This window comes from Diabrotica virgifera, chromosome 9 (assembly GCF_917563875.1).
Source record: "Diabrotica virgifera virgifera chromosome 9, PGI_DIABVI_V3a".
Classification (NCBI taxonomy): Eukaryota; Metazoa; Arthropoda; class Insecta; order Coleoptera; family Chrysomelidae; genus Diabrotica; species Diabrotica virgifera.
Genome location: NC_065451.1, coordinates 3,597,696 through 3,623,068, shown reverse-complemented (window position 1 = coordinate 3,623,068; position 25,373 = coordinate 3,597,696). Strand labels below are relative to the sequence as shown.

Genomic DNA, 25,373 nt, shown 5'->3' with positions numbered 1-25,373 from the left:
CTTTACACTGTGTGATTTCTCATATGATTTCACTTATACAGTGCACTGGAATAAGTGTTACACTCCCCCCACCCCCTTATGAACTTACTTATTTTTAGCACGTTAGCAAAACGCTCGGACAGGTCGATTTTTAAAATAATCAAAGTATATTATAACATCAATGTTTCGAACTTTACACGATCCCTCTTCAGGTGACAGGCGTAACTTTGATTTTTTTAAACGGGAAAGTACATCATGTGACAACTCATTTAAAAGCGTTTGAAATAGTGATTCCAAAAATGTATAACACTTTAATCCTTTCTGAGAGCGCAGGTGCAAAATTTCGATCCAATTCTTTTTAAACGCATTCATTTTTTTTGGAATCCTGAGAAGACTAATAAGTATTTTTGAAAAATTTAAAATTTATACGCAGAATAAAAGATTACATTATTACCGAGGGCAAAAAGTCGCTTAGAGTAAACAATAAGTTTCTTTTGAATGGTATATTTGAAATTAAAAATCATACTAAATTTTCTCTTTTTCACCCCTGTGACTTATTAAAATAATCATTATAGTAGTTCTCAGGGACTTCAGACTCTCGAAGTAATGTAATAATTTATTCTGCGTTTAAATTTTCAAAAATACTAATTAGTTTTCTCACGATAAGAGACACACGAAAACTTCCTTCTACTACGGACTACACTTGGAAACCAAATTAAATTATAATTCGGCACTTCGGTAGAGGTAACAGCATTGTTTAACAAAGAATTCTTTCTTAAACAATGGTGACTCAGAGAAGCTAGGGGTATCACGATAAGGAAAAGCCGTTACATTTTAAATAGTCAAGCAAAACATTTATTGTCTCAACAACTACGACTATCGTCACAATGAGCGCATTGATTGTGGGTATTAAACGCAATAGTAGATTGATTAATGCATTCGTTATCACAACAATCAGCTTACATCTATACAATAATCATATATTACTCTATATTAACAACATTTGAACATTGTTTTAATGAAATCTGTACGTTGTCACAATAAACCAAGGTAATTGCTTGTCATGTACGAAATCAAAAAATTGAGTTGCTGCCACAATTAACATTATTTATTAAATATACGAAACTAAGTTATTGGCTGAATAAATTAAATGTTATTGATTAATGTACTCTAGTTATTTTCACAATTATTATTCAATCATTGTGACAATAACCAAATACATTCGTCAATGTCTAAAAGTTCGTTGAACCAACAAATTAAATTGTTGTTATAACGAAATACTATTCAATAATCACAAAATTGGAAAGAAATCCTTTGTAAAAGGTATAAAATTTTTTTTTATTAAAAATCCCTTAAAAGGGCTACATCACAACAAAACGTTTTCGATTTTTTTAAAAAATCATCATCAGTGTTCGATAAACTGGATGCTAGCTGAGCCACAAAAGAAAAATATCTGGGTAAAAACCCTTTACATATAATATAGATGCCTTGAAAGTGCATACTTCGATAAAAAGGCCTGTGATGGTCACATGGCAAACAGGATAATGCCCTAAGGTAAGGTATACAGGTTTCCCAACAAGTGGGATCAAAATTGAGTTGATCACATTTCAATGACTTAATGGCAACCCAAGTCATTGAAATGTGATCAACTCAATTTTGATCCCACTTGTTGGGAAACCTGTATACCTTACCTTAGGGCATTATCCTGTTTGCCATGTGACCATCACAGGCCTTTTTATCGAAGTATGCACTTTTAAGGCATCTATATTATATGTAAAGGGTCTTTACCCAGATATTTTTCTTTTGTGGCTCAGCTAGCATCCAGTTTATCGAACACTGATGATAATTTTTTAAAAAAATCGAAAACGTTTTGTTGTGATGTAGCCCTTTTAAGGGATTTTTAATAAAAATTTTTTATACCTTTTACAAAGGATTTCTTCCAATTTTGTGATTGATGGTATACAGCCAACTACAGGAAAACCTTTTCTTTTCCTTGTGGATTTTTTAATTCAATAATCACTGTTAATCAATATTACAAACTAAATTTTTTTGAGTGAACTTTTTTGGTGTAGGCAGATCTGCCCCAAACGTGGTACGCATATTCAGAAGTTGAAAAATACACTGCCTGTGCCGTTATTCTTAAGAAGCCAGGACATGCATTCCATTTACTTCCCGTTAGCTTTCTGAGTTTGCTGTTCCTAGTTGTTAGTTTCCCTCTCGATGTATGCAGTGTTGTTTGTAGCTGAGGGACCGGTGCAGAGTTACTCCAAAATAAATAAGTTGCTCCATGTGTTCTAATATCCACGCAGTCTGAAGGTTTAGTTTAGCTTCCCATTTGCCAAGTTGGAAGGCGCAGTCTTGGGTTTAGAAGGATGGGTCTTAGGAAGTTCTGTAGTTAGTACGTCGTCATTGTTTTTAAGACATTTTCGAATTTCTCCTTCACCAATTTAAAACTTTTTCCTTGAGCACATTTTGTTATGATCTGCTTTCTCTTACTTTTATATTAATTAGTATTTATTTAATTAAATATTGAATTGACGCAAATCATACAAAAAAATTTAAGAAGAAATCTCAGGGTGCCTTTTTGTCATAAAAAATTAACTAAATTATCTTAGGTTATACTTATCCTTTCTCGTGACTTCAGTATCTCTTAGTTGATCCTTATTAGGATAAAATAGGAAAAGGAAATAAATAGAAAAATCATAAATAAGCACATACAAATACCTTTATTATCAAAAGCAATGCTCTGAAAATCTATCAATTACATCCTGTGAGCATAATTGTCCAAATGAAACTTTTGCTATATAATTAATCTAATTCAAACAAATATTTATCGCTTTGTTTCTGATACCATTAATAAAATAAGCTAAACAAACAAATTTAGGTATTTGCAAGAATATTTATACTTCCTATTAAATTTTTGAAATGTTGGAATCTTAATTCATATGCTTTTACGCAAAATTTATAACTTCTGATTTTAAAGAACATCTATCACATAAGTTATTGACTGACCTTTTTGATTCACACACAATGATGTCTCCTCTTGACCCCAACAGCTCTTCCTTGTTGATTATGTTAGGCTACCAATCAAAGCCCTCTCCGTTCTCAGCATCAATCCAGCAGCATACAGCAACTATTTCTCCAAAACACAAGCCAGGCCGCTTTTGACCAGTACTCGTTCAATAAACTCCAAAACTCTCTCCTCTCTTTCTCTCAATAATAATCTCCTGAGACCCAAGTATCTTTTTTACTTGGTGTCACAAATAATTTTAATAACTATAGTTCTTATAACTTACTCTCTTCGACTTTACAGAATCAAAGAGGTTTTTCTTCTCAATTTGATTTGTCTCTCCTTCCACTTTTCAGCTACTCTCCACTATCAAACAACCACTAGTACTTGCTTCTGAACTATCCGCGAAAACTTTCGACTGCCCTTTCCCCATTCTTTCAAACAATACTTCTACTCATCCTAATCACTTTCCGGAAATTATACAAATATTCTTGTGCTTAAACAAACAAACTTAAAATTCCAAATCTCTCTACCTTTATTTTCCTAAAAGCTAATAATTACAGCTACCTGTGGATCTTACCTTTCCCGTAACAAACAATCTTTTTAAATTATAATCCGAAATATATTGTATTTTCACTTCACTTTGTTTACAAATGTCTTTAAGTCTTCAGGGAAAAACTCATTAAGGATAGACCCACTGCGTAAAAGCTTCTACTAAATAGTTACAAATCAATATACAGGGTGTATCAAATTTATGTGCCCGCGTTATAATTAAAAATTAAAATTTTTACTCAATCTTTGATTGATAAAGTGATACATGATAATATATTGCGAGTTTTTCAGCATACTTGGTTTCAGTCGGCGTGGGTTTTGGTGCTAAACCACTTCCCTCTGGGAGGCCGTTCTTTTAAACTCTTCGCCTACTTATTTTACCCTCCAGCATGACAAAAAATCGTCGGATTTCCATTAAATGGTGTACGACCTTTATTAGATAATGGTCATTGAGAGTGTTATACAATTTACCTTACTGTGTCATAGGCTGCTGTCAAATCTACGAAAGCAGACTCTGTTATAAGATTTTCTTCAAAGCCCTCTTCAATGTGTTCTGTTAGTGCGAGGACTGGACCGGTGCAAGAATTGCCGGGTCTGAATTCTCCTTGTTGTGGGATGAGGTGTTTGTTGACTTTTTTTTATCTATTCTGGCGAGTAAAAGTCTCTCGTATAGTTCGAAAAAATGACACAACAGGCAAATAGGTCTGTAGCGACTCTAAACGTTTTGTAGAAAGGGAGGGGGGTGAACGTAAGAGTTTGGGCATCCCCGAAATAAAATCCTGGATACGTTAGTGATTAAAGATATACAAAGACTAAATTCAACGCGGAAAAAGATATAAACATTTTTGTATTTCATTCCCTCTTAAATTTACCTGTCTGGCCATTCCGACGATTTGATTAAATAAAACACCCCTACAACTTTAAATTAAATGTTTGTTTTTTTATGTTTCGTTAGTGCACAAAGCATTTTAATGCGGAACCTATTTCGATCGCAATTGTATTTTATTTTGTAGCGCAACAAAAATTCCGGAATATAAATAGAAAAAGCTACATACGGCAGCGTAAAATGCTTTAATGAATTGTTTTTTCATTGTAAATAAAAAACGAAAATGAGACTAGTGTGTTTTTGACGACAATTAGATAGAGGTAGATTCGATTGAAATGCCAATCGAACGGAATGCTGGGCACCTCTGCTTTTGCGGATTTTTCGATAAAACAAAAATGTATGACAGTTTACATTGTTCTCTTGTAAAATAATGCTTGTCTAGCTGTTTAAACCTTTGCAATTGGATCGAGATAATAATACCTACATAAATAATATTTCGTCCTTTATCACTTAGTTCAGTGTTTCTCAACGTTTTACCATTTGCGCCCCAATATTCCATAATTATTTTCACCGCGCCCCCCTCGTTCAATAACAATATATCTATGCAATAATAATATACCTTGAGCAGCATGAAACCTAATAAACTAAAAAGACATTGGGAAACGCTTCATAGTGAGCTCATTAACAAACCCCGAGAATTCTTCGAGTTAAAATTAAAATGGCGTGAAAAGCAAAAATTAGTTTTAATAAAAACTTTGACTGTGAATGAAATAGCTTCACTTGCCTCTTATAAAGTCTGATATTAAGGTGAAACAGTAGCGATCAACAGGTAGCGAAAACGCGTTCCAAGATTGCGGCTATAATTTTGAATATTTTTTCGAGATATTTGGCACACGTATTCGTAATATAATAAAGAATGGCTGTACAGAGCCCAATTTGAAAAATATATTAATATGTGGAAATTACTCTGTAATTAAATACAATATTAAAAAAACGAGCCTGTGCCGCCATTAAGAAGAACAAAAAAATACACTTTCTTCAAATAAAAATTTTTATCCGATGCCTAGATTTTGTGTCATTTTGGAAATACTAATGAAATAAAAAATTTTAGTCGTTCCAAAATGACACAAAATCTAGGCATCGGATAAAAAAGTTCATTTGAAGAAAGTGTATTTTTCTGTTCTTCTTAATGGCGGTACAGGCTCGTTTTTTTAATATTGTATTTAATTACAGAGTAATTTCCACATATTAATATATTTTTCAAATTGGGCTCTGTACAGCCATTCTTTATTATATTACGAATACGTGTGCCAAATATCTCGAAAAAATATTCAAAATTATAGCCGCAATCTTGGAACGCGTTTTTGCTACCTGTTGATCGCTACTGTTTCCTCTTAAATAGCCAGATCTAAAAAGCCTAACACTATTGGTGAAGATCTTGTATTACCAACTGCAATCAAATTTGTAGAAACTGTGTTTGGAGATAATTTTGCTAAAAAATTGGAGTTTATACCTCTATCAAATGATACTGTTGCCCGCCGAATTGGTGATATAGCTGAATATGTACAGGGTCAGCTAATCAGGAAGTTGCGTGAAAAGCTGTTTTCGATTCAGCTTGATGAGGCAACACTAGCAGTAAATATGCTCATTTTATTGCCTACGTTCGAATTTGTGATGGCAGATCAGTAGCAGAACTACTTTTCTGCAAACCAATAGAATTGATAGCAAAGTCGCTTGCATTATTTGCTATGTTAAATGATTATAGTAAGTAAGTAAGTAAGTAAATGATTATATAGATGAAGCAAAAATAGAGACACTGTATGATAAACAGAGAAGCTCTGGCTTGAATATTGTGCTAACTACGGTTGTAAAAATAGCTAATTATCTACATAAAAATGAGACCTTTGAAAACTAGAACCTTTTCTGTACTTTGCAAAGACATGGATGCGGTACATTCAGCATTATTATTTTATTGTAAGGCAAGCTGGTTATTACGTGGGAAATTTTTACAACGTGTTTTGAATTAAGACATGGAATCGCCATTTTTCTAGAAGAAGAAAAGAGGCCGCAAGCCAAGATGTTTCACAATGGTTTATTATTTATGAAATTGAGTTAGTTGGTTGATATATTCGAGAAACTAAATATTTTCAACTTACAACTTCAAGGGGCCAATACACATATATTTGATACGAATGATAAAGTTAACGCTTTCTGTAGAAAATTGAAATTGTGGAGCAGAAATTTAAAGCAAAAAACCTAGAAATATTTGAAAATGTGGATGAATGTTTTAAAACTTACCAGGTTGAAGAACAACACGTGAAATTTTTTTTGTAACCATTGAAAATCATTTAGCAATGCTGACAAAAAATTTTAGAAGATACTTTTTTGCCGACGACCAATTAATACGTACCTAATAGTTATGAGTGGGTGGGGATCCGTTTCAAATTACACCCGAAGAGCTCTCTACTTCAGAAGAAGAAACCTTCATAGACTTCACAGCAAATGCCGAAATCAAGAAACAGTTTAATATTAGATCCCTCTTTGAATTTTGGGCAGGGGTAAATGATGAGATTTCTGCACTGAAAACCAGAGCGTTTCGTATACTATTACCGTTTTCACCATCCTACTTTTGCGAAACAGGATTTTCCGCGATGGCTGCTTTAAAGACCCAATAAAGATCGCAGCTAAATATAGAGAAAGAACTGAGAGCGTCTATTTCTTAATATTACACCCTGTTTCGATAAGCTTTGCTCTGCGAAACAGGCCCAAGGAAGTCACTAATTTACATTAAACTAGCTGATTTAGTATTCAGTGCTCACAACTATGTATAGCTTCTTGTTCATGGGTATTTTATTTTTTTGCTTGTCAGAATTTTGTTTTGCTTTGATTTTAGTACTTTAGTCAATGTTTTAGGTGTTTTTCTTTTATATTTTCACGCCCCCTCATTGCTAAAAGCGCGCCCCCCTAGGGTGGCGCGCCCCACAGGTTGAGTATCACTGACTTAGTTACTTACGAGTAAACAGTAGAGCGTCATCAATATTTTTGTTTTTCGAAAGTTCTGTGAACTTTCAACAGTGAGGCAACAGTGAGTCGGTAATTATATACTGACAGTGACATTTACACTATCAAAAACAATAATTTTTATACTCATAGGCGCGCTAACTGTTGCCGAGTCAGTCACGTTCGATTTCCTGTTATAGAAAATCGATTTTAGTAGATCCAATGTGACACAATATCTAGGCATGGGATAAAAAAGTTTATTTGAAGAAAGTGTATTTTTTTGTTCTTCTTAATGGCGGTACAGGCTCCTATTTGCAATATTTTATTTAGTTATAGAGTAGTTTCCACATACTAACATATTTCTGAAATTTGGCTCTGTACCGCCATTCTTTATTATATTACGAATATGTGTGCCAAATATCTCGAACAAAACATTCAAAATTACAGCCACAATCTTGGACCGCATTTGTTGCTACCTGTTGATCGCTACTGTTGCCTCTTAATCATTAAGCCTTGTTTACTTTTAGGGTGTCAGGCATTCGAGGTTTTGGAGTAGAAGCCTCTCCAAATGCCGCTGTTCTTGGCCATCGACTCCGCTTCTCTCCAACATTTCTATCTCCTCCTCTCAGGGCATTCGGAGTAGCTTGTTATCAATTTCTCTCTCTTCAATATCTTTCCATATTTACCAACGTGATACTAACATCCATGTTAAATAGCCTCAGAACCTGATTCAATATAATATCTGTGCAGATTTTCCGCGTTACTAAATAAAGATTGCCATGATTATCGCCAACATTCGTCAAGGATAAGCACATCAAGAAGAAGAAGAAGAATACCAAATCAAAGTCTTTCTCATTCCCTTTATCCTATAGATTAATTGTGTTTGTCTGTCCGTCTGTCTATCCGTCCAGAATGCGAGGATACCCACGTTTCGAATACTTCTAACGTTTTCATGAGCATTTTTCTCAGCATCTAGACCTCCGCACCATATAATAAGATCAGAAAAACGTAGCATTTAACTAATCCGAGTTTTAGAGGAAGAGAAAATCCTTACTTACGAGGAGCTGTTTCATATTGTTGAATGCTGGTTTAGTTCCTTGTATTCTCAACTTAATGGCCTGTTTTCATTTAGAATTTACGTTTGTGTCAAGATGTACGTTCTATATGGTCAATTAGTAGGGTAGAGTGGGCCACAATGAGACATGAGCCATTATGAGACAGTTGAATTATTTAAAGGCAGCGGGGCTTGACAGGGGCTGCACTCTATGAGCAGTTCTATGAATTTCATCTTTACCTATAACATAACCCTACATTACCAATGGCTGCTATCACTCTATTACAGATTGTTTTACTTTCGTACTTTTTCGACACCAGAAGTTTTTTCATCACTCTATTTCATCACAAAATATTACCCAATTAAGCAGATAACGTTATGTTACTTTTTATAACGAACAGTTATACAACTGTTTATAACACATACAACAGTATGACAACAGTATAACAACTTTTTATAACACATGCGTATATAGTTGAATTTATTAGGTTTGTTCTAGCATGTAGTTTTGTATGGTTTGACACCAGATTATTGTACTGCTTTACTGCGCATGTTCAATCCACAAACTGGTAACAAACTGTTTTTTGCTAGAACGCTTTGATATCGGAGTAAATACCAACGTCAAATTGTTTATTTTTATTTATAATTTTGAGAATAGATTAGAAATACATTTTTCTTATAAGTATCGAAATTTAAAAGATATACGCTAAATAATAAAAATTAATGTTATAAACGTAACTAATGGTAAGTAATACAGTCAAAACATATTACGTTCATTTAAAATGTATAAACATCAAACAAATAATTCCACTGCGCAAGTCACATACTGAAAATCCGAACAAAATCCGCAAACTCTTTTGACCGTTTGAAGCCAATTTCCAAACCAAAATTTACTTACATTAGAACGCTCGACTAGTAGTTTCAAACTAGTAATTTGTGTGCTTGAATGCCATCAAACAAAATGTGCATGCTTCTGATAGTTTCACACCGTTTGAAACTGATGCTAGAACAAACCTATATTAATGATATTTACATTTTGAGTTTCTATGTTTAAATCGGTTATAATAAAAAAAGAGTAAAACACTGTAAACACTGTACATGTACACTGTACAATGAGGCAGAATTTTTGTAGGCAGTCAGACATAGAACACTACGTTTGAAGTGAGAGCAGCAAGGAATTTGAAATTACTGCTTCTAGTAACAGTGAAGAGAAGTTTTCAGACACTAATAATGACCAGCAAGAAAGAGTTGATCCTTCAAAATTTAAGCCCCTTAATGAAGACCCAAATGTTGAAGAGTTTGTTCTTGTTAAGTTTGAGGCTAAAGACATGATGTTTATTACATAGGTAAAGTAATCTCAACAAAGGACATAAATGGTGATGTAAAAGTAAGTTCTTTAAGGAAAAGTTGAAAAAATCCAGGTATCTCATTGTGGCTCACCCTCCCATTGTGTAGTTTATCAATAATTTTCAAGCAGGTTGTTGCCTTTTGCTTATCAGCATTTCCCATGGCTTAAAAAGCCCATGGCTTAAAAAATTCCAAGTCATGGGTCTTTAAGGCCTGTTGCGCTGACCATCTAATTTGATTAAGCATGTTTTTCTCCATTACTTTTATGCTTGTTTCCCTGAAGTATTAAGTCACCTTTTACATTAAAAAACTTTTGAAAATTGCCATTTTTGATTCCCGTAGCACATATTCTAGTTAAGTTTCTTTAAACTTTTTTTATGAAGCCACTTATTTAACCTTTCCTCTACGTGGCCTTAAAACAAACTGACGTTCTGTGACGAAGTCTGCGAGAACAGCAAAAATCGGATAGGCAAGTAAGTCGTCTCGGCAATTGTTTTATTGCAACCAGCCACCTAAAAGTCATCAATCATCCCGCAAAATTTTTTATTCAATATTTTCCAGGGCACGAAATGTCACCACTGGAAGCTCTTGCTTCGCTCATGAAGATTGATGTAGATTGCTATGCACAACGCTACTTTGTCTTTATCGACCGATGTATCACGAGTAGGATAATAGGACGAGAACGATTTGGACTACAGCGAACTTTTTTACAGGACCGGTTAAAAAAATCTTCTTAAAAAAGTCTTAAAATATAAAAATATAAACAAAACATACAATTAAAAAAAAATTAATCAAATTATTTCTTCTTTCTTCTTTTTAGGCAGTACTGCCTGTTTTTCTTCAACGGTGCCTTTCATTCTGTCCCTAAATTGTCAGTCCATCTTTTCCTTGGGCGTCTTATACTTCTTCTGCATAACGGTGACTTGTCCCTGGCTATTCTTACTATTCTTGATTCTGAAATCCTGCTTATGTGTTGATTCCACTCTTCTTTTCTGTTCTTTACCCAAGTATTTATATTATCTACCCCACATATGCGCCATATTTCCTCACTTCTTACCCTGTCCTATAGTCCTTTTCCAGCAATCCTTTTTAATATTATCACAAGGATAAATTCGTGTAACTGGCTGTATACCACGAATCACAAAAAATAAAAACCTTATCTTGTAAAAGGTATATTTAAAATCCCTAAAAAGGGCTATATCACAACAAAACGTTTTCGGAATCAATATTCCATTATCAGTGTTATCACCTAAAATAAGTATAACTCTATAAGTAAAGCAAACGTGAGGTTAAATTTTGACAAAGGTAAAAAAAGTGAATAGATAGTTATACTTACAGGTTTACATGCTTTAAGCCACCAAAATATACGGGTAAAAACCCTTGAGTTGTTTTTAAAAAGTTGAGGTTACATTAAATTATCCGATTTTAACGGATGTTAAAAATATTTCCAGATTAACCCCTGGCATCACATGACATCAACCATATTGGTTGGAAAATTTGTAGGTAAGACCTTACATGGCAGAGTTCAGGTGACAACTGAACCCGAATGGCCCTCTGAACGGTGTCAGCACTAGATTGTCAATATACCTTGACAGACTGTAATAATATGTGTAGGTACTTCAGCCAAAGAATTTAAATTTTGTGTTAAAATTTAAAATAATAACAGTATTATATTAACATATAATAATAATATCTTCTTACCATTTTAATATCTTCATTTTCGTTGGTCTCCAGATGTCTTTGTGTTTTTGGGTGTTTTTTGTTTTTTGGTTCGGTTAAAAAATCTCCTTAAAGAACGTCTTAAAATCTCTAACTTTTAAAGTCAAAAAAAGTCGTTTGTGAGTCTTTTGTGTAAAACAAGTAAGTCGAATGCATGTTTTTACGTTAGGATTAATCCATGTAGCTAGAAGCTAAGTCTAGCTGTATTATTTTTATCAGATGACTGGATGACGACACGTTGATGCACTGTTATGCTATGCGATAGTCTTTAGCGCATTCAACAGTTATTGAGAAAACTGTTCTAAAGGACTGCGTGACTTCTTAGGATAGAAACTAAGCTGAGCACTATCTTTATTTGTTTCACACTGGTTAGCAGCAAGCTTTCCATCGTAGCTTTCAATAATTTTTGTACCTTTAAAAATATTATTTTTCAACGAAAACATTTCGTTTATAAATTCGCAAAAGTGTGTGTGTTATTGCGTTGCCGCTCCTGCAATATTCAGATCAAATTTATCAATGTAGTTATGTAGTTTTTTCTTCTGAATCCAAATCTGAAAACTGCATTTCGATATTTCTAACCGTCTTCGAGATAATCGACTTCAAAGTCTAAAATGTGACGTCACAATCATTTTATTTTCTGCCGACACATTACACGTCCAGCTGAAATCGTTTCTATTAAGTAGTAGGTCTGGATCCCGCGTATGAAAAAAAGTTGATTAATAGCAAGCTGAAAATTTGTTAATAGCTTAAGGGTGTCCAGTCGGACAAACTTTGATATATGGGAACACTGGAACAGGGGCAGTTTTAATTGTAGAACAGGTTAAAAATTTTTAACGGTCAAACCACGAAAACGGCACATGTATTTTGTCCGACAGAACAGACTTAAACTCTCCGAACAGAGATTAAACTTTCATGCAAAAATCAGACTGCTATTTATTACCAAATGGGGGTTTTAATGAGTGGAACATGTAGAATATGTCAAATGACAGGAATTATGACAGGTGATAAATAGTAGTCTGATTTTTGCATGAGAGTTTAATCTCTGTTCGGAGAGTTTAAGTCTATGCTGTCGGACAAAATAAATGTGCCGTTTTCGTGGTGTGGCCGTTCCAAATTTTTAACCTCTTTCACAATTAAAACTGCCCCTGTTCCAGTGTTCCCATATATCAAAGTTTATCCGACTAGACGCCCTTAAGCTATTAACAAATTTTCAGCTTGCTATTAATCAACTTTTTTTTCATACGCGGGATCCAGATCTACAGGCTAGTTTTTTAATTTCAATTTGTTAAGCAAAGCATAGGTTATTTACATTTGAGTTTGACACTTCGTGAATGTCAAACTAAATTTTAAATTAAGTATTAATAAAACATCAATGACATTTGATAGTGCATTTAATTATTATATAAAATAAATAAGATGTTCAAAAATACAATTTGAGTACATTTTAAACGCAATAATTATTTATTAACAGCTTTAAAAAGGTTTATACGGGTATACAGCCTCCCATTTATGATAAATGGACTGTTCCATTTGCTATGAAATTAAAATATAGTCGGTTCGCTAAACTCTACACAACTGGCTAGTAATTTTAGTAGGTAATTTTTTGTTTTTGCGAATTTTGCCAAAATTGAAAAAATTACTAATTATTTAGTAATTATTAACTAATTAGTAATTATTTTTTTGCCAAATTGGCAAAATTATTGACTAAAATCACTAACTAGTTGTGTCTGAGTTTAGCGAACCGACAGTATATGAAATAATATTGTTTGGTATAAAAAGTTATGGTCTGATATGTACAATTACATCCTTCTAATGGAAAAAAATATTTGAAGATTTTTCTCAAATTATGGATATCAACAACATTTTCATTTATACTTTTATTTTTAATTTGACGAAGAAAAGTTATTCTTCATAAAAACCTCTTCATGTTCTAAGATTTATGACCATATATATAAATTTTTTTTAATTTTATACGAGGTATATAAAAAATATGAATTTCGATCAAAAGTAAACTACCTTTATAGTTCATAACATTTAAATTAAAATGATATAATTGCACATTAAAACATAATTATTAATTCTAAACTACTTTTCATAATAGCAGTTTTCCATATTATTAATTAAAATACGTAAATAAACAAAGTTTTTGTTATGATAATGCTCGCATTTTCAGCTTGTTTAATGATAATGTGTTAAATAAATATGTGAGGACTATACGTTTTTATATCGTGTAGCTTTCTGGGATGAACGTAGGAGAAAAATACCTAATCGGGGAATATACCCATGGCTGAGTCGTCGAGAAGAATATCATTTTGATTAATAATTGACTCTTGCCAAAAATCAAGAAAAAAAACATCACGTAACATCAAACCCAACAACGTACCTATTTGTAGAAAACAAAAAAAAGCCAAAATCAAAGCGTTAAGTATCAAGAAAGAACAATAATTCTACCTCGGTTCACGAGGAAAGTCAAAATGCCCAAAAACTTTACAGTTTATCTAAGAAATTTAAGGCAGCTATTTCGACCAATACTCAGCTCTATCGGATTATCTTTTCAACCTCGACGATCGACAGTGGCCAGTCACTGTTTATTCATTTCTACCTTTGTTTTGATCATTAACGCCAATAGTTGTGATATTTCATCATAATGACGAAACATTAGTTTAGTTATTATACAGTGTTTTAATTATTACCTCTTTGTTACAGATCTTCTCCTCAGCCGAGGTATGGTTCGCTCTCGATGGCGAAAAGTACCAATCGGCTGGTGTTCGCGCCATCATACCTTCTGATCGCATGCGCGAAAATGCTCGAAACGTTACCATTAAGCTTCGAGGAAGACCTGCAAGGTTTGTGAGGATTCGGCTGTCGTTTGCAGACAAATGGATGCTGATCAGCGAGATCGCCTTCGATTCTGGTGAGTACATCTCAATTCAATACAGCATTCAAAATTTAGGTTTTTTTAAATACAGAATATTTATAACTATCTGAGTGAAGAAGTAATTTCATTGATACATACGTATATTGTTAAAAGAAAAGTAATCCTTGAAAATCACTTTCGTACCTTTATCGAACTAAGACGTACTTATAGAAATCAACATTTTTTACCTTGGAAAGTTAGCAAAACAAATAAAATAGGTTTTGGTCTCGGTTTTCCGGTCCATTTACTTTAGATTTCAACAGTAGAGCATATCATATGTTCCTAACTTAAGAAGGTATATAGTCCGTTCTTTAACTGTAAAATATTGCAAAACCTCTAAATTTTAAAGAACCGCTTGGATTGACATGAAATTTGGCATACACATAGCTAACAAGTCAAAGAAAAAAAGTGATATTGTGCCGATATGTGCTTTTGCCCTGGGGGTGGTTTTCACCCCCTCTTGTGGGTGAAAAAATATTCGTCCAAAAAAAGTCAGGGAATGGATAAACTGGCTAATTTTAAGTAACTTTTGTTCTATAGAGTGTTTTCACTAAGTCAATACTTTTCGAGTTATTTGGCAGTGAATATGTTCATTTTTTCAACAAAATAACCACGCTTTTAGACGGTTTTTCGCAAATAACTCAAATAGTAAGTATTTTGTCGAAAAAACATTCTTATCAAAAATATAGCCTGTAAACAAAATAAAAAAATGGTGTATATGTCACGTCTCTACACCTAGTAGAAGCAGCGTTATAGCTAATGAAAAATAGGTTCATATTCGTCAAATTCCAAATGGAATACTTTAACTTGAAATAACCAAAAATGAAGCACATTTCGGGGAAAACTCATTTCAACTTATTTAAAGTGTTTAAAAAAAGCTTCATTTTTGTTTTTCTAGCATCAAAATTAAACAAGTTAAGCTCAAAATAAAGTTAGTCCCTTTTGGTTTTGGTAAAAAAATCGAGAAATTCACCCCCTAATTAGTATCTTAAATGAACTTAATCGTTACGACGTTACAAGTTTCTTGACTCGTGTGTATATTGTTTATATGATCTATAAGTTTCATCGGTTCAAAGTCCTTATTTTTAAAAGGGCTGTAGTTAAAAGGGGTTGAACGAGTCACTGATCTCGAATGTATGCAAATTTAGAAACACCAAATCTTAATCAATTTTTGTCTAAGAGAAAAACAAAAAAAAATACATGATATTCAGAAAAGCAAATCTGACTTTTTTGTGTTTCGAGATTTTTGGTATCTCTAACAATTTTTAAGTTATTTTGAAAAAAAGCATATTTTTCAAAAATTAAATTTTAAAAAATTTTACTGTGAAAACAAATTTTTTCAAAAATAAGCACTTTGAATCGATGAAACTTACAGATCATATAAACACGACATAAGTAAAATAATTTGTGTAGCGGTAACGATTAATTTCATTTAAGTTGCTAATTAGGGGGTGGTCTTCCCGATTTTTTTTTGCAAAAACAAAAGGGACCAACTTTATTTTGAGCGTAACTTGCTTAAATTTAATGCTATAATCTTTTTGTAACAAGAGAAATAAATCTTTTTTTAAACGCTTTAAAAAAGTTATAATAGGTTTTCCCAAAAAGTGCTTAATTTTTTGGATATTTCACGTCGAAATATTCTATTTGAAATTTGGTGAATATGAATCTATTTTTCATTGGCTATAACTCTGGTTCTACGAGATCCAGAGACCTAACGCCTATACCAATTTTTTTACATTTTTATAGGCTATATTTTTGCTAAGAACGTTTTTTTCGACAAAATACTTACTTTTTGAGTTATTTGCGAAAAACCGTCTAAAAATGTGGTTATTTTGTTGAAAAATGAACATATTCACTCGCAAATAACTCGAAAAGTGTTGACTTGGCGAAAAAGCTCTATAGAACAAAAGTTACTTAAAATTAGTCAGTTTACCCATTTCCGGGCTTATTTTGGACATATATTTTTTCACCCCCAAAAGGGGGTGAAAGTCACCCCCAGGGCAAAAGCACACATCGGCACGATATCACTTTTTTCTTTGACATGTAAGCTATACGTATGCCAAATTTCATGTCAATCCAAGGGGTTCTTTAAAATTTAGAGCAAAAACCGTGAAATAATGGACTAATAGCCTCTTGTTATAACTGCAAATAATCTGGATATATCGCCGCATCATACACACACTCAATGTAATCCCCGACTTAAATAGGTCTTGCGTACCCGCAGGTACAATTCATTGGGGTCAGGAGGATTGGCCAGATAGATCAAGGATGAATCATCCAAGCCCCAATACTCTTCAGGCACTCCTCCATACTATCATAATAATGCTTGTCATGTGAGAGTCTGGGGAAGCGAGACTCCCATTTGAAGTCTTCTCTGCGTCAGGAGAAGTACAAGAGAGCGTGGGGCGCTTTAGTCCAGTAATCTTCTTTTTATGGTGTCGTCTTTATGCGTTTTGTGTATCCGAGCATCGAGCTTCCATAAGACTACCAGAACTTTCGGCTGAGCAGACTCCAGAGTGTCATCACTCTGGCCAGGTTTTTTAATGTTTTTTTGTTAGTATTTTTTTTATTTGGCATGTGCCATTGTGTTAGCGTTTGTTATGTCTTTGGGTGGCCATGGCCTTTTTATTCTTTTTTGTGATTTTTTTAGGGAAGTTGGGATGAAGATTGACTGGGGGTGGGAGTATATCGTCATTAACTGTCTCGACGAATCAACTGCAAATCCAGTTGCCTGAAACAAAAATCAACCTCCTCCTTTCCCCTCTTAAGATTCCTATATGTAGAGGGAGACTTATACTTTCTTAATTTTTATGAAAATGAAAACTGCAGTCTTCGGATTTCAACGTTTGCTTACTTGTTTAATTCATCACAGCACCAAGACATTAATTTGTAATTTTTCACTTTTTCGATTAGGGTGGTGTATCGTCATCATCATCAAACTATATTCCATCAATCATCGGATGTAAGTCTTCCTTAGGTGTGTTCATTCATTTCTCTTCGTTGTTTTTTGCATTGGTTCGTGGCCAGCTATTCTCTTGATGCCATTAGTCCACCTGGTTTGTTGTCTGCCCCTACTTCTCTTCTCATCTTTCTTACGGTGCCTATCGGTTCTGGATGTTGGCGATCAGCATGGCTATCCTAATTTTGCTTGCTGCTATTTTGAATAGTCTGGTAGTCGATGTAACTTTCTCAGGTTTTGAAGCCATGATATTCTTCTTCTCTCTGATCCTCTCTTTCCAAATACCTTACCCTGAAGAATGAGTTGCAACAAGCTATATTCCTCATAATATGGCCATGATATTCGAGTTTGCGCTCTTTGATTGCGTTAATAATCTCATAATCTCGCATTCTTTGTCTATTCTACGTAGGAACTCAGCATTAGTTACACGATGCACCCACGAAATTCTTAAAATGCGTCTGTAACACCACATCTCAAATGCCTCGAGTGTTCTTAAAGTATAATAACGTAGATTATTTTATTCATAGAATATTCTGACCAATAGAAAGCTACAGAAATAAAAATTAAAGTGATTATTTTTTAATGATTTTAACTTCTAATCGTATAGTAAGATATTTGATTACGTGCCTAATTCTGTCCAATTAGATTAAAATTATACTGAGAATTATCTACTGTCGAAAATTACCGATAGAATTTTTTTAAGTAGATTATTTCTGTTTAATGGCAACCAGTTTCCTAGTTTTGACACTGTCACATTTAAGAAAATATCCATAATATACGTATTAAAAAATAATCTTACGAATACCACACGACAGTAAGAATAAATAAGAATATAATGCTTCATTTTACTCAAATTTGTTGTCATTGGGCAATAGCCACTCGAGCCCTGCGGGCTCTCGTGTCTATTGCCAGACAACAAATTTTCGAAAAACTGTCGCATTATTTTCAATTTATTCTCACTCTCTTGTGATATTATACCCGATAATTTTTGATAATATCCCGTCGTCAAGTATATTACGTCAGATGCCCTTCGTTGCTACGAAAAAATACATTCAGTGGCATTAATGACAATTAATGTTTTAAAAATTATAAAAGTGATGACTTTAAACCGTCAAATATTTATAACACTGTGTGTTTAATTGTACTAATTTGTACTTACATAAATAAATTACAATAAAATTTTGGTTTTGAACAGTTTTATTCATGAAGTAATCGCAGCAAATTGCACTCGATCTGTAAAATTATTATCAAATTTTTGCCCTCGTGACACTTTGACATAATTTCACTCCCCTTCGGGTCGTGAAATTAAAACTGTCAAAGTGTCACTCGGGAAAATTCGATAATTTTAGAGCTCTTGCAATTACTACTGAAAATATATAGCACCTGATGATAGAGATTTTGGTAGAAAGAGGTAACTCGTGACTTCTGAACAGACACTTCATCATTATGAACGCTGATCTCGCTTTTCCTATGCGTTGTTTTATTTCACTTAATGGGTTCTATGAGCTGTTTATGTTGATACCAAGTAGTGCAGTCACTGAAGGTTTTCACCTCCGATTTCGTTGAACCTCCATCGATTTTTATGAAAATTGGTGAGTAGTTAGAAGATACCTCAAGGAACAAAGGTGACATGATGCCAACTTGCGCTTTTACCCTGGGGGTGGATGCCATCCCTTCTCGGGGGTGAAAATGATTTCATTAAAAATAATACCATAAATCGATAGAGGGACAAATTCTAAGCAAAATTTGTTATATAAAGTTATTAATATATATCAATACTTTTTGAGTTATTAAAGATTAAAAATTTTATTTTTTCGTAAAAAAATGCATGTTCTAAACCTGTTTTTTCACGTATAACTCAGAAACTATAAGCTTTTACAAAAAAGTTATTATTGCCAAAATTAAAGGTGATAAAAAGCTGAATACACTTCTCATTTAAAGAACTACACTTATGTTAATTCAAAGTAAGATATGGGTAATTGAAGGTAATTTTTTTTCGACGAGTACGCAAATCTAAGTATTCAAGCTTAAATAACGGGAAAACGATGCATTTTATAAAATATATCTACTAAACACTTGTCAAAGTACTTCAGAATACCTATCAAATGAGCTCCATAAGACGTTAATAGCATCAAAATTAAGCAAGTTATGATGAAAATAAGAGAACCCTTTGGATTTTTTTGGAAAAAGTGAAAAATAAAACATCGCCATTTCCACAAGAATTAAAATTTATAGAATTCCTTACAAGAGTTTCTTTATATTAGCATAATTAATGATTTCAACAATTTTGACCGGTTTAGAATGCATATTTTTGAAAAAAAAGATATAATTTTAAAAAACCAGAATTTTTCAGATAATCGTAATTTTCATTTTATTTTAGTAATAACTTCAAAAATACTCAATATACGAAAAAAATGATATATAATCAAATTTTAGTTTTTTCTGTATCAAATATTTTACCTGTTTTACTATTTCTGTAGGCTACAAAATAACCGAGATAGAAAAGTTTTAAGCTTAAATTTTGCCTGCGAGAACCATATAGCCGGGCAATTTAACCTTTTATTTTTAAAAAAGTAAGGGGTTTAAAATATTAAGTTCAACGTGGTTTACAAACCCTTAGTTTTAGCTTTTAAATGGTTTTTAGGTGAATCTCACGTCTCAAAATTAATGGAGGTATTTAAAAAAAAAACAATAACACTTTTTGGAAAAATTTTTAAAATATAAATTTTGAAAAATTTTTGGAGCATAAATTTTATTGCTATCAACTTGTTCGTGGGCTCATCTGATGGATATTTTTAAATACTTTGACAAATGTTTAATAAGTTTGTGTTATAAAATGCATATTTTCCCGTTATTTAAGCTTGAATACTTAGATTTGGGTACTCACCGAAAAAAATATAAAATACAATTACCTATAACTCACTTTTAGTTAACACTAAAAAGTTTTTCTAGTAAGAAATTTATTTTATTTTTTATTATCTTCAATTTTGGTAATAATAACTTTTTTGTAAAAACTTATAGGTTTTGAATTATTTATAAAAAATCGGTTAAAAACATGCATTTTCTCAGGAAAAATTAAAATCTTTAATCTGTAATAACCAAAAAGGTATGATTAATTTCAATAACTTTATATAACAAATTTAGCTTAGAGTTAGTCCCTCTATCGAATTATGGGGTTATTTTTAATAAAATAATTTTCACCCCCGAGAAGGGGTGGCATCCACCCCCAGGGTAAAAGCGCAAATTGGCACCATGTCACCTTTGTTCCTTGAGATATCCTCTAACCACTCACCAATTTTCATCCAAATCGATGGAGGTTCAACGAAATCGGAGGTAATAGCTCATATCCACCTTCAGTGACTCCACTAAAGGTATATTCAGCTGTCCACATGTCAATTGGTTGTTGGTTAACCGAAAGCTGTGTATTTAATATTTCGCGTTTACTGACTACCATGTATTTTGTTTTTTTTTTTTTTTTTTTCGTATTGAGATCAAGTCCGTGTTCTCTACTTACATATATCTGATATGCGCGACATTATTATTTGCAAACTTTTAGTCTATCTGCAAAAACTACTGCGTCGTCGGCATATCTAATGTTGTTTAGACGCACTCCGTTGACTAATACGCCTTTCTGTATTTCTCCCAGTGCTTGCTCGTATATTCAGAGTATATATTAAACAACACCGGGGACAGAATGTATCCATGCCTCACTCCTCTATCTATGGAGACTGCCTCTCTAAGTTGGTTATCCATTTTAATATTGGCAGTTTGGTTGTAATATAAATTATGTATGATTCTCAAGTCTCTATCATCTAATCCCGCTTCTTTCAAGATGTTTATGAGTTTATCATGTTTTACTCTATCAAATGCCTTTTTGTAGTCGATAGAATAAATATACACGTCACACTTAACATCCCTGCATCTTTGCACAAGCACTTGGACAGCGAATAGAGCCTCTCGGTGTCTAAGGCATCGCGGAATCCAAACTGTGTCCATGATACCTGCTCTTCCTTCTCTTACTTGCTCTTATCCACGAATTCGCTTCGTCCAATGGTTGTCTTCCATTGAGATAAATGAATTTATTCCTTAATTTTTCCCCTCACTATATACATACGTATATTGTAAACCACCTTGTTTTAGTTTATATAATTCAATTACTGTATCCAAATCGAATAACACTCTCATATCCTCCAATATCTTCTATCGATACGTCTATGTTTTCCGATGTAACGACGTCTGTTGCTTTAGGAGCCATGTTTTATTAAGGTGCAGGCCACTTGGGCACTTTGCAGGAAAAACAACTGACCCCTCGAACTGATGGCGCACTATCAAAACAATGGATAATCTGATAATTGTTATTCAATTTGGATGGAGGCGACTTCGACCGCGCCAGTTGAAACTTATGGAAGTTGGATAGGGGTGTTGTTGAACGAGTTCGGGGTTTTATAGTTCATAAGAAGATGTGCTTCAATTACAAAGTACATATTTTATTAAATAAACAACCATAAAGACGAGACAGCAAAAATTACAATACCCCGATAGAGTAATTTCATTTGTAACATTAATGACAATCAACAAGGAAAAAATGCGCCAATAGGGAACTCGCATACAATTTTAAATTCGAAAAGAATGCTATAAATCCCATTTTAACATAATGTAAAATATATTTCAAAGTTCTTTTTGGCTTTCGTTTGGCCCCTAAAAACGATTAAAATCGAGGAAAAAATCAAATTTCAGCAGCCCATCCAAGACGCGCCCTCATTGACCGTGACGTCATAAAGATAAAAATGATCAAGTTCCGCGCCATTAATTAATTAGGTTTGATTTTCATTTACTTGTTGTAGTTATTTTAGGGTGTATCTCAGTTTTATAAATCTTTAGATAGTTGCTGTAAACTATAATATTTTAATGTTTTTGTTAAGACAATTTTTTTAATGACCGAAGAGGGTTTTCTAAACGGCAGTATGATAACTTACCCATTATGAACATAAATCTTTATTATTATGATTAGTTAATTTTAATTTTATAGTAACAACAGTTCCAGAAAAATATTGTGTAGGTAAATATCATTCAATCTGTAATGTATATATACCAAAATATACCAAAAGTTGACATATTTTCTTTTTGTTCAAAATACACTTGATCTTTTAAAAAACATTAAGCACACAACAGACATCAAATACTTACATTAAAATTATTTTCACATGCATGAAGATTTTTAGAATTGACTAAAATGCCTTTAATACCTATTAAACGTTATCGACTAGTGATCCAATAAATATTTTATTGGGGGTTTTAATGGTTCTACTTTAACACAATGGTACTAAACAGCACATAATATAGTATTTACTTTTATTTTCCATAGTAATCACACATAATTCAACACTACCCCTTCAAAAACTGTATGAAACTCCAAAGTAAACAAAATAATTTTATACGAGACAGGAGAAATGTTATTAAAAATACTAGGATATGACGTCAAAAGGGTTCGCGAGCGCGAGAAAATTAAGCCAATCAAGGCTTTTTCTCTTGTCCATTATGAACTCCACTCTAGCTTTATAGTGCCTCCCTGTTTTGGGGATTCGCCGCCCCCTATAAATACAATCAGGGTTTTGGTTAACAGACAAACTCAATGTAAATTATAATAATTAATAATCTATTATTTAGAGAATTTAATAATGCCACAATAACAGAGCAACCATTTTTCAAATAAATAATTACACACTAACAATATGTCTATTCTTTTTGTGTGAATTCCCAAAATTAATAAATAAATAATTATAACCAATTTATCTCTAATAATTATAATAGTAGATCTGCAATTTTTAAAAATTCCCTCTATGCATTAATTGATTTTGCGTCCTACTTTCCCATCGCAATTTTCATTTATTATATTAACAAATTATCTAGATGATTCTGTTTCTGTTTGTTCCAATATATCGCTTAATAAAATATGGAATATAGAATATTTAGAAAGTTAGTTAAACAGAATTCAATATTATAGTTATTGCGAAAACCAAAAGCGAGGGACGTAATGGTTTGGAGCGATTAAATAATGAAATAATCGTTCAATATTCATAAATGTACATAGAGATTATAAACTAGCACAACTACCACATTTAGATTCTCTAAATTTTCTATGTTCTTGTGACATTTAATGTTTGTATTAGAAACTCTGATATTGATGAAAAAGCAAGAGCGTCGTTCAATAGCATGAAGCAAATTTTTTACCTCTAAAAAAGAAATCCCACCAAACGTTGGAAGGGCAGACCGTGTCAAATAGGAAAATGTAACAGAAAAAGATAAAAACTGAAGACGAGATTCAACTCAACGTGAAATAGCGAAATTTCTCTCGAAATTTGTTATTTATGATCCTTAAGCTAATACCAAATCCTAATTTATTGCCTCTTTACCCTATCTTTATTATCCCGAGGAGCGTGGATATTTTCCGATGAATTGTCTGTAAAATGACACAGTTCAAAGAGATTTAGCATAGAGATGCTAAAATGTTCTCCTTTCGACTAAGCTAGCGAGCTGATACGATCAATGCCGTGGTAAATCTTGAAACGTTATCCATGTCTCATATTCCCCGTCAAATATAGGTACTTTTACCTAGGGCAGTGTTAGGATGTCCCTCCTCTGTGTATTTTCCGGCCGTTCAATTTCTGGCCGTATTCGCTTCAATGTTTCCGGTACAGCAAAGTTCATAATGGGTTCTAGGAGGATTTCTTCGAGCAGGAATAGCTCTGGAGAGAATTTGGAATGCATGATCTATGTGGTTCAAGTCTGAGGATATCGCAGGCTACTCCAAACGGCGAATACCTTCTCTTTCAAAATAATGATTAACCGCTTGAATCCTATGCGGGTTGCTATTTTTTCTGTTCTGTTAATTTCTTGTTCAATAGAATATAAGTCAGTAGGATAATCCGTACTATAAACTATAATCGCTGTTCTTGCAAAAACATATCTACGAAACGAATTGGTTTGGTGGGCCTACTTTCTTTATACCTATATCGTTTTAAATATATTTCTTTCAGTTTCTATGGTTGAAAGCGCCCTTACCACTTTAAATTATTTCTTTTACTGTATACCAAAGAATCATAATTTACAAGTAAAAATCGAAATTTTTCAAGATAAGTCTCGAAAGTCACCTCTTCTCGAGGAAATGGATTTTAAATACTGATCCTATATGTGTTCCCCGAAAAACATTCCCCGGAAAAATCCCTCAGGAATGGTTGGTGTCCACCTTTGTAACAATACCAAAAACAATATATGCCAAATATTGTTCGGACTATAGGACAATATCACTAATAAGCCATACCCTCAAAATATTTCTAATGGTGATTCATACCCAATTTGGGTTCCGCAAAGGACTTGGAACAACAGAGACATTGTTTGCGTTTAATGTCCTCTCTCAAAAATGCTTAAATATGAACGTGGATATTTATTCCTGTTTCATCGACTTCGAAAAAGCGTTCGACAGGGTCCGACATGAAAAACTAATAGAATTATTGAACAAGAGATATATAGACAGACGAGATTTACCAATTATCATCAATCTGTATTGGAATCAAAACGCCAATATAAAGATAGAAGAACAAGAATTCGAGAATATTAATATAAAGAGAGGAGTAAGACAGGGTTGTGTTCTGTCACCGCTACTGTTTAACCTGTACAGTGAAGCCATATTTCAGGAAGCGATAGCGGATCTAAGTGATGGAATCTCTATAAACGGAAGAATAGTAAATAACATAAGATTCGCTGATGACACCGTTATAATGGCAGACACCCTGAAATCGCTACAAGAATTGCTAAATAGAATTAACGATTATTGCTTTCGATACGGACTAAAAATAAACAAGAAAAAAACTAAATTTTTGATTGTCTCAAAAACAGAACATGAAAATGAAAGGTTAATGATAGAGCAAACCCAAATTTAAGACATACAATTATCTGGGAACCTGGGTTGATGACAAATATGACCAAAGCAAAGAAATTAAAGTCCGAATT

General features: G+C 33.1%; 1 protein-coding gene across 1 annotated transcript in view; it reads left to right on the top strand.

Moving 5' to 3' along the window:
* LOC114326574 (discoidin domain-containing receptor 2-like) overlaps window positions 1–25,373 on the top strand; it is a 675,178-nt gene that overhangs the window by 283,117 nt on the left and 366,688 nt on the right. Inside the window, exon 5 of the mRNA XM_050661786.1 lies at window positions 14,194–14,401. Within this exon, the coding sequence (XP_050517743.1) occupies window positions 14,194–14,401 (208 nt within the window). The remainder of the gene's footprint in view (window positions 1–14,193; window positions 14,402–25,373) is intronic.